General features: G+C 44.9%; 1 protein-coding gene across 6 annotated transcripts in view; it reads left to right on the forward strand.

Annotated features, from left to right (window-relative positions):
* SLC35F4 (solute carrier family 35 member F4) overlaps nt 1–15,068 on the forward strand; it is a 131,466-nt gene that overhangs the window by 84,598 nt on the left and 31,800 nt on the right. Inside the window, exon 1 of one of the 6 annotated variants that reach the window (XM_054828784.1) lies at nt 8,895–9,026. The exons of the other annotated variants lie outside the window; for them this stretch is intronic. Within the exon in view, the coding sequence (XP_054684759.1) occupies nt 8,951–9,026 (76 nt within the window). The 5' untranslated portion in view covers nt 8,895–8,950. Of the gene's footprint in view, nt 1–8,894; nt 9,027–15,068 lie in introns of those variants that run through there. 6 annotated transcript variants of the gene reach the window in all.

Genomic DNA, 15,068 nt, shown 5'->3' on the forward strand with positions numbered 1-15,068 from the left:
GAAATTCAGATGCCTTTTGATGTGGGATGCCCAGACTGGGTAGCTGAAGGCTACCCAGGTAGTTTTTCAGAAGCTCATGGCATGATCTTGCAGCCTTACCATTTTGCCAGCCCTGCTTCTCAAATGAGCAGATCCTTCCACCTCAAGCAGGTAGGCTGTATTGTAGGGACTCTGGTGAGCTCGGGTTTGTCAACTGAGATCTGTGTGTGCTACAGATGAGATTTCTGTGTGTTCCCCATAAGGTTCTTGCTCTTCACCGTGCCTGGCAGTCGGTAAAGCCCCGAAGCTGAAATTTATGATGGAGTACTAAACATATTTCGTCTTGTCAATTCAGGGTTAGGACAGCAGGATCCATTCAGCCTGTCTGAGGTCAGTAGCACTGTGTGCACTGGGCAGCTGAAATAAAGTTGTCTTGAATCCTTTTTGGATTTTTGTTGAGCACCTTTTTATTCTTCTTCTGATTCTTCTGTAAATATGAACGAGTTTCTAATGTTGGAGGTAACTTTGAATATTTTTGTCAACCTGAAATCCATGTCTTGTTTCTTATAATGTCAAAATATTGAAGATGCATCTAAGTTGATATACTTCCTGTTTCCATGAAATGCTGAATTACTTTCATTAAAATTGAAGAACAGCTCTCCATGCCCACAATTCATATTTTTCCTTACACATTTAATTGCATTGGAAGAGTAATGTTTCTTACTATATGACATTTTCATGTTACAACAGTATAAAAAACCTAAAAAGCTGCATTGCCAGCTCTGGAGACATTAGCCTATATCTGCTGATCATTGTGGGTGGGCGGTTTATGTTTCAAAAGTTGCATGATTAAGGAAAATTTTATATTTATTTTAACTGAAATTGTTAATCCCTGTGCTTCCCAGGGAAGGCTTGGAAACACTAGTTCTCAGGTCTATAAAATTACATAGCAAATAAAAAGCTTTCCAAAAGCAGTGCACCAGAAGATCTTAATACTTTCAAGTCAGTTGACTACTTCTGGTGAGGAGGGCTGCTGATATTGGGGGAACCATCAGATACTTCGGGTTTAGAATCACAGAACCATAGAGTGCTTTAGGTTGGAAGGGACCTCAAAGCCCATCCAGTTCCAACCCCCTGCCATGGCAGGGACACCCTCCACTAGCCCAGGTTGCCCAAAGCCCCATCCAACCTGGCCTTGAACACTGCCAGGGAGCCAGGGGCAGCCACAGCTTCTCTGGGCAACCTGTGCCGGGGCCTCAGCACCCTCACAGGGAAGAATTTCTTCCCAATATCTAAACTAAATCTGCTCTCCTTTAGCATAAGGCCACCCCCCCCTCCTTGTCCTGTCCCTCCCTGCCCTTGTCACCAGTCCCTCTCCAGCTTTCCTGTAGCCCCTTCAGGTACTGGAAAGTGCTCTAAGGTCTGCCCGGAGCCTTTTCTTCTCCAGGCTGAACAACCCCAAAGCCTGTCTTCGTAGGAGAGGTGCTCCAGCCCTCGGATCATCTCCGTGGCCTCCTCTGGACTCACTCCAACAGCTCCTGGTTTGTTAGTAAGCAACATATCATGGTGATGTGCAGCATCTTAGCCACTTGGTAGCATCAAAACTGTTAGGAGCTTTTCAGGTGCATACAGGATCTGTTCTCTGGTAGCTGAGGCACAACTTGCTGTCAGTGATCTGAGTGTTTTTAAACTGGTTTCACGGTGGTGTGAGAGCCAGAAGCAGAATCAAGCTGTCAGCTGGTTAGTAGCCACTCCACAAAGTCTGAAAAGGTTGCTTGTGGCAGCAGGGAGAAACTTTCCTGTCCTGGACAGCAGAGTAACGCTGCAAATCTTTGTATCATCATCTCTGAGTGGATGCTTAGCTGGTGCCGTTAATCTTATTTATGGAAATTGCCTGCTTGGGAAGCCTAAAAATAGATTGCATTGCATTTTTCTGTTAGAAAAATAGAGTGGGTATTAAAGAGTGAATTCCTGGGCTGATTTACTGAAAATAGCAACCCATGTTAACATGAACTAGAGATCAGTATATAAACATCCAGCCCCTGAGGGAATTAAAGTCTCTTCAGATTTAGTAGGTATTTCTTGCCGTTATTAGGTGAGATTTTAGCAGGCAGCGAGCACTTCGCTTCAAGGTATTTGCAGAATACTAGAAAATCTGGATAAAGTTCAGTTTCTGCCTCAGTGAATGAAACACGTGAGACTTTAGTGTGCCTTCAACATGAATATTCTCAAACAGATCATACCTGGTTACTAGCGAGGTTGAGGTTAAGGCAGTCTTTCTACCGCAAGCCAAGTGATGGCTGGGAGCCATGGCTTCCAGGCTGAAATGCCGTTGAAGAATCATTTGCCTGATTCTGGTTCTTTGGACAGAAGATCTGGAGAAGACAGCCAGTTATATGGCTCTGGTGTTCACCACCTGAGTATGGGCTTGTGGACACTGGTTAATTTACACTTGGGGAATAATTAATTGCCGTATCTCTGTGATGGAGTTGTGTGTTTGGTCACGTAGCCACTGGATGTGTGGGCAGACAGTTGTCGCTCCTGCAGACAGCACAGAGAGAAAAGGTGTGCACAGCCTTGTCCACGCCACATGGTGTGTGAGCACACGCTGGTAGGGCTGAAGGACTGTGACCTGCCTGCTAGATGTTAATGGGATGCTTATCAAACAGCACTGATATTCTGGGTTGCTGAGCAGGGGTATCCAACAGTATTTAAGCCAGTGAGAATTAAGACAGTTGGGAATTCAGGATTTGAGTTTTCAAAATCCATACGGCATGACTGGGCACAGCAGTCAGATGTACGGTTCTTTTTTCTGTTTTGGAAGTTGTTTTGGCTTGAGTTTGTTATTTGAATCGAGTAACATTTGCTGCATGCTTCTGGTTTTGCCAGAAGCAATGTAAAAGTTCAAACTAAAGCCTTGACTTTGCTATACATAAACCCCTCTTTTGTAGGATACATTTGTTTTGATCTCAGTTTGACTGTTTGTCTCTTCTGTGTCTTGCATCTAATTTATATTCCAACAGGATAAAATGAACTTGATAATGGCCTTTTAGCTTGTCATCTTAAAACACATGCTCAGCCTGGAAGAGCCAATAAAAGTCATGTTTATGAGAGTCTAGTGATTGGGAATGGACTGACCTGTCAGCTGCAGGGATGTATGCAAAGTGGATTTCATACGGATTTTGTAACTAGCGGTGTTCAAAACAAAGACAGACTGCGGGTTTGGATCTGAACACTGTTCCGCAATTAATTAGAGTTGAAGAAAGTCCTTTCATGTCTTGTGTTGGGTTTGCGTGGCAGGGTTTTGGTAGCGGGGGGGCTACAGGGGTGGCTTCTGTGAGAAGCTGCTAGAAGCTCCCCCTGTGTCTGACAGAGCCAATGCCAGCCGGCTCTAAGACGGGCCCGCCACTGGCCAAGGCCAAGCCAATCAGCGCCTCTGTGATAACATATTTAAGAAGTAGAAAAACACTTAGAGAGGGAGAGCTTTTGCAGCCGGAGAGAGGAGTGAGAAGATGTAAGAAACTCTGCAGACACCAAGGTCAGTGCAGATGGAGGGGGAGGAGGAGCTCCAGGCGCCGGAGCAGAGATCCCCCTGCAGCCCGTGGTGAAGGCCATGGTGAAGCAGGCTGTCCCCCTGCAGCCCATGGAGGAAGGATGAGGGGGTGTAGAGATTCCACCTGCAGCCCATGGAGGACCCCACGCCGGAGCAGGTGGAAGCACCTGAAGGAGGCTGTGGCCCGTGGGAAGCCCACGCTGGAGCAAGTTCCAGGCCGGACCGGTGGACCCGTGAAGAGGGGAGCCCACGCCAGGGCAGGTTTGCTGGCAGGACTTGTGACCCCGTGGGGGACCCCACGCTGGAGCAGTTTGCTCCTGAAGGTCTGCACCCCGTGAGAGGGACTCCATGCTGGAGCAGGGGAACGATGAGAGGAGTCCTCCCCCTGAGGATGAAGAAGCGGCAGAAACACCATGAGATGAACTGACCGTAACCCCCACTCCCCGTCCCCCTGTGCCGCTGAGGGGGGGGAAGGTTGAAGCCGGGAGTGAAGTTGAGCCCGGGAAGATGGGAGGGGTGGGGGGAAGTGTTTTTAAGAGTTGATTTTATTTTCTCATTCCTCTACTCTGTTTTGCCTAGTAATAAATTAGATGAATTCCCTCTCTAAGTTTGCTCTGTTTTGCTCGTGCCGATAATTAGTGAGTGATCTCTCCCTGTCCTTATCTCGACCTGCAAGCATTTCGTTATGCCTTTTCTCCCCTGTTTAGTGAATGAGGGGAGTGAGAGAGCGGCTCTGGTGGGCATCTGGCCCCAGTCAGGCTCAACCCACCACATGTCTTTATCAGACATTCGTACAAGGCGTTTCCCATTGGGAGCATCTACCCTAACTAGGGTGTCTAAAAGCCAGATGACCAGGTGTGAGCAAGTCACCTCCCCACCATTGTAGTCAGTGGGCAGAAGTGGGTGCCCTCAGAGAGTTACTAATCTCAGGTTACAATAGACATCTAAGAGAGACCAGGAGACTTGTCTTCTACAGTTATCAGTTTCCCATCACTCACCTTAAAAAGATTTTGTATAACCGGTTCAGACTTTGGTGTCCAAAGTCAAGTGAGATGAATTTCATTATCAGTGTTGAAATTCAGTGTTTCGTGTACTTGTGCAGCTGTTTTCCTTTAGCTCAGATGATTCTGTCTCCCTGGGGCCGTAGAACACTTCTCATCTCTGCATCAAATATTTTGTCACTCCCTGTCAGGATTATATTAATACTGTAATTTTGATTATTAATTGTTTCCCATAGGGAAAAGAAGCCCCCCAAACTGAACCTGACATAGGTCAGTTTGTTCATTGATTAGAACTGTAGACGCCATGACCAAATAACAACACAGGACAGTGTAGCGTCCTCCATAGGGACCTTATCCTTTATATCTTACCACAAGGTAAAACTACGGATGATTTTACTCTCTCTTGCCAGTTTTGTCAGCAGAAACTGAGTACATCCGTGGCTGGAGCACAGTTTGTTGCAAGCAAACATCCATCCGTGTGTGGCTGACACTTAAGATAAACCCGTGGTTACCCAGAGTTCAGCTACAGCTTTTGATGTAGGTTGCAACTTCAGTGAAGGACAGCCTTTACTTTTGCAGTAGGTCTCTTAAATATGTATGACTAACTACTCCAAACAGAGATGTTTTAAGCCAAGAGGACAGTGTATCTTTTGATGGCATCAGTCCCTTTCTGCTGTGAGCGTGGAGTACTCGTTACTGGATGTGATTCAGCACTCTCTAATTCTGACTCCACTTCCAGCGCTGGTTTGCTGTCTGGTTAGTGAGTCAGCAAAGTCGCAGCTTCCCCGTGCTCTCGTCTGGATTAATATTGTCTGAGCCAGGGGACAAAGACTGCTGCAGGCAGCGTGCACCGTGCCAGCACAGGGCAGGCGGCAGGAAGCAATCTGGATGCGGTTCAGAGGCCTCGGACCACTGGGGCTCTTGGCCAGGGATGAGGAATCTCTCCTGAGATACCCCTTATTCAATTATTATCTTTTACAATAAAACCGGTGCAAGGGAATGGATACTTCGTCTGGCTCGAGAGCTTTGGTTAGTGTCTTAACAGTGCTTGCCTTAAGCAGGAACAGATGTGGAGGTTGTGAGCCTGCAGCCTGGGTTATCATTTACACTGTATAGCTACACACTGCATAATTCACACTGCTATAATTCATACTGCACGTTTCCTTGACGGATAGGGACACCCTGAGTGAAAATCATTGGCTGTGTAGATTGATTGTGTGAAGCATCGGATTGTATCGGGTTTTGTTAGCTGTAGACTGCGAGCCAGCCCGCTCAGCGGTGGCTGACGGGGATCTGGGGCTCCCAGCTGTGAGCCAGGTGCCAGGTATCACACAGCTTCCACTCCCTGCAAATAAGAAAACTTTAACGTGTTGCACACCGAAGGCGCAGAACTTGAGGCAAGCAACAACGTATGAAAATCTGTTTTAAAGGCACCCGGAAACTAGTTTACTCTTGAATTTTTTGGGGAAGAAACCATATTTGCCCACTGTGGTGCCTTGCATGAATGTGAGGTAAGATAGCACAGGACTGCAGATTTCATGTTGACTAGCAATTTGTGGAGTAACTATCATGCCATGCTGGTAAATTTGGACATCACATTCCACTTGTGGATGGGTTTGTGTCTGAGGTACCTCAGGGGAGAGCGACAGAGCTTGCTTCTCTCACTTCTGCTCCGTATTATTTTATTCATTTCTTCAGCACACTTAGAGTGGAGATAGTACACAGGAAGGATCAGAGGACCTATATAATAGCATCTCATACAGAAATGCAGTCAGCTATTCATAGTAGGAGCAGAAACAGATGGCCAAAGCTCTTGCTTGTGTAGCCAGAGAAGCTGATGCTTTTCAAGCTGCGATCTTTGATGGGAGTTATAGGTACCAATAACACATATTTTTAAAATAATTTTGTATTTGCTTTGTTTCTCTTGTAACTGTTGTATGAAGCAGAGATTGCTGGGGTGGATATTTGAAAGAGTGCTTTGTGGATTTGAATATGGTTTCTGAGATATGGTGTTAAAATGATGGCTGATTTTCCTTTGGAAAAAAAATGCAGCAACTTTTAGATGCAATCACGTTCTGCCATTAATGTTGAAATTGTCTGAAAGAAACGTCTCGAATTGCTTGACATTGTCTCATGCGTTTCATCCTCACCATTGTTAAGGTTCGTTAATGATTTCATTATAAGCTCCTATTTGCAGAAATGGTTTTCTAAAAACAATCTCTGTGTTATATTATTATGTTGTTTATATTATATAAATGCTCAAGGACTAGACATGTATTAATAGATAGCCTTGTGATTGTGGAGCCAGCAATTACTTGACTGGTGATTACTCTATCACAAAGTCTGCTGAGTCTCAGCACTTTGGAGGGGAGAATAAAATTTCTTCTCCATATTGGGAAGATAATTTTCTTTGGAATAGTGGTTGTTACACAGTGCTGGAAATCCTCTGCATGCAGATAAGCAGTAAAAGCCGGTTAGCTTTATGAGATGTAGTGTGATGCTTTGGAAAAGACTGTCACGGTGGAGAGCCTTATCAGCCACAGGGGATATAATGAAGATCCTAAAAGGAGAGCTCCAAGCCTTCCAGGAGAGGACAGGCTGGGTGGAAGACCAGGCAGCTGTAACCATTTCTCTCTCCTGTACTTCTTCTGTAGTGTGTCCCAGGTACTGAACACTGGAGCAGGATGGCCTTGGGAGAGGGGGTGATGAGGTAATTTCTCCTTTTTTCTGCCCAGTGAACCACTGCCTCTTTCTTACTGTGTCACCGCATCCTAGTAATAAAGAGTGCAGACCACACTGTCTCCCAGAGGGGAATAACAGCAGCATTAAAGGGATGTGCTGGTGGCTTGGTTGCCTCAAACACCCAAGAGTCACTTTTTACCCCTCTGCGTATAGTGGGTCATGGGCTGCCTCATCAGTTAGAATGCCATAGCTCAGTTCTCCGCATGTGCCAGGCTCTTCTGTGGCTGCACCCAAAAGGATGATCCGGCTGGGACTCTGCTTCCTCCCCTCTGCTCCTCCACATATCCCTGCTCCATACGGGTGAGAGAAGGGAACAGTCCTTGCACACGTACGCCATCATGGTGCTTGTTGCTGTGTAAAACACACAAGATCCCTGTTGGGCTTTAGGAAGCCCACCCCATGACATTCTAGGTTGGTGACTCTTGATCCTTTTCAAATCACTTTATGGCCTTCCTTACAGCCGGTAATTTCCCCTGTCTGGTGGTACAGTAGGGGATGGAGGACCAAGCCCCAGGCCAGGAATCCCCACTCTCAGTTACTATCAAAGGCACAAAGACTGTAGATGAAAGGTATATACTTGTGGCCCTTAAAAATTCAGCAGCTTTGCTGGCACATTCTGGTAGAGCTAAGCTGCCTTTCTGTCCTTTTCCTTTTTATTTCCCATAGTTCCTGTAGCAAATACCTTGAATATCAATGGTAAAGCTTTCTACCTACAAATTCTCGGATAAGACTTGATAGTAGTTCTCTTGGTGAGGAGCTCTGAAGCCAGGACTCTTAAGAGGTGTTGGTAACCACCTCCTGGCAAAGAAAGCTCCCAGCACAGTGGCGGGTTACACAAGTGGATGGGTTTTCCAAGAATTGTGGAAATTGTATGGGCTGTCACTGGTTTGCTCACTGAAACCTTCTCATTGCTCCGAGTGAACAACTTCCATTAATATAAAGAATAATAATAATAAAAAGGGAGTAGAAGAGAGAGAATATGTCAGGGAAAGAGGGACCAAAATGTCCTAGCTGCCTCAAGGGAAGTGAGGAAGAAATGTAGACCAGCTGTGGCCTATATATACATATATATCCTGGTTGTGACAATTTTTGTAGGGCATTAAAAGAGGAGAGACTCCTGCAATACCATTGCTTAGTTATCAGATACAGAGCTGGATGTTACCGGCTCTTTTGCCCAAGGCATTCCTGATTTAGCAACTCTATAGGAGTTACGTTATTCAAAGTTTATTTAAAATAATTACTGTAATCATCCATATATTGTCACAGCGTAAGGAACCAGAAAATTGTGTTGCATAATTCCCTTGCAGTTGTCTGAGAAATCTCCCGTCTGCTTTGCTAACACAGCGCAGGTATTTGATGTGAAATCCTTGCTTTCATGCAAAGGGGCTGCCGCGCTTGCAAGTTTACGAAGCGGATAGCTAATATATTTATATTTTATCTGCTGCGCTTAACAATTGAATGAAAGAAAAGTGTTAGCAGAGGTCAAGCATTGTTTGAATGTGTTGCAAATGGTTTCCCAGGGAAACAGCAAATCAGTACTCATAGCCTACTGCAGCATCTCCAGAACAACATCTAGGCACCAGCCATAGCCGAGTGTTTACTATAGTACTCGGGACCAAAAGCGATGCAGACTAAAGACAAAGTGAGTGTGTGAGTAGGAGAGCAGTTTCAAAGGATGAAGAAACATTCGGCAAGAGTGGCACCATTACCATCTTACAATGTTTCTGAATTAAATTCGCCTCTGCCAGACGGTAAATGCTTTTTTTTTTTTCCTGTGTATTTAACCTTAGGCAGGAATTTACTTTGCATGCTCCTCCTGCTCTGTTCCATGCAAAGTAACATGACTATGTGTGTGTGGATGTGTGTGTGTGTGTATTTTTAAAGTAACTAATGCTTGGAGAGCATTTTTAGCACTTTAATATCATCTGGGATGAGCTCAGTTAAATTTCTGTTGCTTGTGTTCAACTGCTGTGTGAGTGATTTCTGATGAAGAAACTAATGTTGAAATGTGAACAACTGAAAAGTTGTTATACTTCAATTCTGGTTTTTAAAATGTGTGAAATTAGATCCATATAATGTTATCGAATTTTCTGTAGTATTTTAATATTGTGCTCTAGATTTATCTTTTTTGCTTTAAAGACAGAGGCAACAACTTTTTGTGCTTGCTGTCCCTCAGCTTGAGATAGAAATTGTTCCTTAAACTGATTTTTCCCCCCATATTTTCAGAAGTGTCAGCTCTAAAGCAATTCCTTAGTACAAAAACCACAAGATAGAAATTGTGAAATCTGTTGTGTGCTCTCGATCGGACATGACAGCCTCATTCCTTGCAGAGTGCGTACCAACTTCACATCACACTTTAGTGTCAGCTGGAAATGTGGTGATGTTGTCCAGCATGAGATACGACTGTGCTGATAGCTGTGATGCAGATATAAAGCTCGGCATCCTGATAATATGCAGGAGATATATATGTGGTATAAATCAAAGGTTGAAAGGCAAGCTTTCTAAAAATATTCCTAATATTCAGGTTCAAGTTTTTGTTTTAAATATCTGTAGAAAACTCAGGCTTTAAGTGCACTGTTGCAAGCTTATTATATTCAGTGTCAGATGTTCTAAAGAGCTGAGCGGTACTTTCCAAAGTTGCTTGTTCTGCCAGAAATGAACTCTTTTCCCACCAGCTGTGGTACATTGTTCAGAACACTCGAGTCATAAAATTGTGAGGTGTGTGCTGTCTCTGGTTTGAGCTTTGTTATGCAGACCAGCAATGAAAATGTGATTCCCCTTGGTGAGTTAAATTCAGTGCTACATCCAGGATAAAACGAAAGCAAGAGACATGGTCCAGTGCTTGTCAGCAGAGCATGACTTCCAGTTCTTCGGTCTACCTGGGTCGAACTGGCTTAAATTACAAATGGGGCTGGTTTTTGATCCAGGAGGCAATAGTTTGTGTCATTTTTCTTGGGAGTGTATGTGTGATATTGAGTATTCTGCAGGCTTGGTAGTTACCTGGTATTTCTTTCTTGAGGGAGAAATGACTTAAAGAAGGTTGAAGGAGCTGATAGATCTGGCTGCTTACGTCGGTCCATCGCTGTTGCACAGCACCAGATTTTAGGATGTGTGAAACTGTAATGAAAGGAGCAGTGTTACAGCCGGGTGAGCTGGCTTGCCGTGCCAATAACAGGGTGATTTGCTGCTCTTTATTCCCTGAGAGCTCCCAGCACAGACCGGGCTCATGTCACACCAGGCAGTGAATGCAGAGGATTAAAGACTGTCCCTTCCCCGTAGGGTCTAAGACAACTCACAAGCTGTGGTTGCCTCCAAATGAACCAGTCCAGCTGCTGTCAGGTGCCTCTGCTCAGTCCAGCCTTACCCTTCTCCCACGCTGGGCTGCAGCAGCAACGTCAAATATTGTACTGCCTGTTTCCTCACGGAGGGAAAATCCAGTCGTTGTAGGAGGAAAGGGCAGTAGACTGGAAGTGACTACGTGACAGCACTTGTCATATCTGACAGGCTGAAAATGGAAAGGTTCTTGCTAGGGATGAAGCTTGCCCAAGCTGAACTAATACTGGACCCCATACATTAAATGTGAGTGTGTGCAGCCAGTTTTACAGATCAGCAAAGATTTTAGCAGGGATTCCCAAAGAATCCTAATGGGGTAGGGCAGCCAGCTTCCCAAGAGCTCTGTGCCTGCCCCCCCTTTCCTTCCCAGGCATGGGGAGGACATACGGAAGAGATGCTGCAGCAACTTGGGCTCTGGGCCTGTGTGCTGGGAGGAGAGGGGAGGAGCAGCGGGCTCTACGTTGGCGGTTTTCAAGCTGTTGAAGTTTGTGGCTTCCTAGGTATGTTCTGGTAGAACCACCGAAACTGCTAACTGCTGGGTAGTGGAGTGAAATCCAGGCAAGAAGACTCCTTCAGTAGTAAAGAGGCACCCAGATGTTTGCAGATCACTGGTCAGAAAACGCTGCTGACATGGAAAGCAATGGAGCAGAGGCAGCTGGCTGAGAAGGGTTGGTGTGTGGGCTGAGCAGTTCTGGAGGACCTGAGGTGTGTATCAATCTGAGACCACAGCCACCAAATATGTTTGAGAACATATCTTCATCTGGGTCTGGCCAGGCCTCGCTCCTCATCACGGCATCAGCTACGGTGAGGAGACTGTATGTGTGCAGGTGCTGGAGCCAAATGGGTTGTATGGACACTGCCTGGAGGAGATTTATCCCAAATGTGCCATCAGGGAAAGGCAGAGGTGAGACCCGATGGAGCTATTATCCCAAGAGCAATGGAGAAAGCAGTCAGAAGTCTTTCCAGGGGGTACAACATGCAACATGACAGTGATAAATCTTCACTTTTGCCTCAGCTGCTTACCTGTAAAATGTTCTTTTACCCCACCCTTCCTCAAATGTGCTTAACTGGGCTCTAAGTCAGGCAAGGAAATTGAAGCATGTGCTTAAAGCACATACTGCAGTGCTGCTGCCATGGCTGAGCCCGAGCCAGTCAGATTTGGACTCATCCAGATGCATTTAAATGTAAGTCTCGGTAAGTACTAAGAAAGTTGTCTGAGCTGCCTGGAGTCAGCAGGAGAGCTGGACACCTCTGAGAGGTGATTCATCTCCTAAGATTGGTATCTCAGGGAGCAGGAATGAATCACCCTCTGGAGGCACCCATCAAACGGGAGAGGCAATAGTTTGTGTAGGAGATAAATACAAGCAATTTGATAGCGAGTTGTGTGTCAGTGTGCCGACTCTTATACACTTGGATCTTAGGAGACCTGTGAACCAGCCTGGATTTATTGCAGTGTTTCTTGAAAGTAGAAGCTGTATCATAATTATTTAATAATGAGATGCATATGAGTGATTCCTAGAGTGTCCTGGGTCTAAACTTGTTTCACAACAACTTTATGTCAAAGCAGCCTCATGGTTTTCATTGAAACTACTCTTGATTTACTGTAGTGAAAATAAAATGAGAGTTTAACTCAGAAGGTCTGTTTCTTTTTGGAAATGTCACTAAATTTTAGCAATGACAAGATTCATTTTCAAAGGATTTTTTAATAGAGATTCATAGCCTTTTATTTTGGAGCAAAGTGCATAAATTGTGAAACTATTGGAGGTGCATCTGGTATAATTTATTACAAAGTTTGTAACAGAGATTTCTTTGATGGGATGGTGTGCAGCTTTGAATCGAATGATTTGTGTTTATCTGTTGCTCAGTCAGTGTTGAAGTGGTGAAAAGCTGGTCTGATCCCAGGCCAATGAATCCTGCGATTGGTTTGAGTTGGTGTCAGGTCAAGCATATCTGAGGAAAAGAAAGTCACGCAGGTCTGTTGCAGCGAAGGATATCCCTTTGAATGTGTGTTCAAGGGACTCATTCAGAAGTTGTTAAGAGAGGTGATCTCATAGGGACTGTTTATGCAAGCTAAAGCTTAAAATAAAGTCCTTGCTCCTGAGCTGCGATAAGGGGACAAAGGCTAGTAAGTCCCTGGGGGTTGTTCCCTCAGCCAGGTATGTGTTGGCTTCACCTGAATAAAAACATCTGATGGTCCAGCTGCCTCCTCCTCCAGAGCAGTCTGGTCTGGAAGTACCCCCGTCGTCCTCCTCGGAGGCTGAGCCAAAGCTCAATAAAATCGGTTGGTTTTCCCAGGAACTGCAGCGGGGATTGGATCAGTCCCCGTGATCTGGAGTCGTTTGCTGGCATGGGCTTAGCTTGGCTGGGTACCGGGGTGCAGACATACTTCTGGGTGCCTCTGTGCTGCCCTCCTCTTCCTCTGCAGCACTGGGCAGCTTGGCTTGGCTTTCCCCAGCTGCGCTTAGCCAGAAAGTTGCCTTCTGAGATGTTCATGGAGGGGTCTTAAAATCTTTCATGCAACTTCTTTGTGAGTTGCACAGGTAGTGGAGGGTGCCTGGCTCCGTGCATCCCAGGCTTCGCTCCAGATACAGTGTCCAGACGGGTATGGAGGGAGCCATAAGCAGAGGCTCTTTGCATGGGAACGGTTCTGTGCTGAAGGAGGAGATGCTCATACCCTCACTGGAGGTCAGCGTTTTCTAACTCCAGAGTTGTCACAGCTAAGTATGAGATTTTGACACAGCGTTTGTTTTTCCAGGCGAATGGAGATGCCAGCAACATTTTCCCACAGCAGGCATCAGTCCAAAATAATTCCACTCTAAATGGATGTTTTAAATCTTTCTTGTAGATCAGTGTAATCATTTGGTGTAGAAGCTGTAGAAGTTTTGGTTTCAACATATAAAAATCATTCTTCATTTGCAGCACTTTCTTCCATGTTCCTTCAAACTCTAAATATGTCACACCCAGTAACTTTAAAATATATATGTAGCCAGTATGTTTCAAATACATACTCCAGCTGCCAGTTCTGCTACAGATGTTCTCAAATAAACTTTTTTTCCAAGATCTGCCACCCCCACGCTGGTGCTGGTGTATTATTTTTGGTGTCAAATCAAAGGAATTCCTTGTCAGTGCTTAAACAGAGGCAGTGATAAATTTGTTTGAGTTATGCTGAAATGAGAATGGGGAAAAAAGTCTTGTTGGCTTAAAGTGAGTAAGGAGGAAAAAAAGCCAGGGAAAAATACTTCCATGCTTTTAACTGGGCTTTCAGTAAAATGTAGATGGATGAACAAGTGGAACAAAGATTTGAACAGAGATTTGGGGTTTTTAATAATATCTTTATGTGTTTTGAGGAAGAGTCTTGATCCAGAGCAATACTTCAGCAAGAAACAAGTTGAGAAGTCCTCCAGAGATAGCTGGCCATTACACTTATGCATTAGGGCTCCTGAAATGGCAGCCTGCGGGTTGCTTACAGCCAGCAAAGCCTTTATATGCTTCCAGCAAAGGTCTTTTATTTTTTTCCCCCTGTTTTTTAATGGTTGCAGCTGTTGAACATAACGGATGTTGCAGCCTGGATTAATTTTGTGCTGCAGACCCCGTTTGGAGGTTTTAGGATACAGCATTGGATGCAGACCATGCACATTATATTCCCTGGTTTGCCTGGAAAACATCCATCTCAGAGCAGGTTCTTCATAAGGAGAACATGTAGCTGATGTGCCGGAAGATGGATTTACAGACTTGCAAGTGTTCATCAGGTTTGCATGCAGAAGCCAAGGCATCAAGCATATGGCAATTCATATGGCAATTCATATGGGAACCCCAGTCTCAGTGATGAGCAGTCAGCTGTGGGGATCTGGGGAGATGAGAATCAACGATTGCATGAGTAGGTGCCTTTGTGCAACTTATTTAGCAACTATTTCCCACTTTCCTTATCTGCAAAAAGTGAAAATCATATATATATCTACCCATATGACCTCGCTGTATTGACCACAAGTGGAAGCTCCTTGACTCTTCAATATATGTGTGTTAAATCTCAGTGTTATTACTACTACTTCTAACAATAACATGGTATATTTGCATGTACTTTGTGTACAGATCTCACCATCTTTCCATTCCAAGCACAGCCAGTGCATACAGATGCTACACCTTGTCTTGTAGGGGCCTTTCACAGACCTTGAAGTTTATATGAACAGATGTCACCGATGCTTTGACTTCAGATTTCATCTAGGAGATTGTATCAGGCACTGGGACAGTAGCATGATGTAGCTTCCATATTGGCAGTGCAGTCCAAAACATTCTGTGTGGCAACCAAGGAAGCTGGGAGCAAATACACACTGTGGGTGCCAGGACCAAGTGGAATCCCAGGTTGTTTTCACAACTGTCATAGACCATACACAGATGGTCCTGCCTGATTCCAGTTGTTTCAATTTAATTCCAAATTCCTTAAGTTGTCAGATCTCATAGTG

This window comes from Grus americana, chromosome 5 (assembly GCF_028858705.1).
Source record: "Grus americana isolate bGruAme1 chromosome 5, bGruAme1.mat, whole genome shotgun sequence".
NCBI lineage: Eukaryota > Metazoa > Chordata > Aves > Gruiformes > Gruidae > Grus > Grus americana.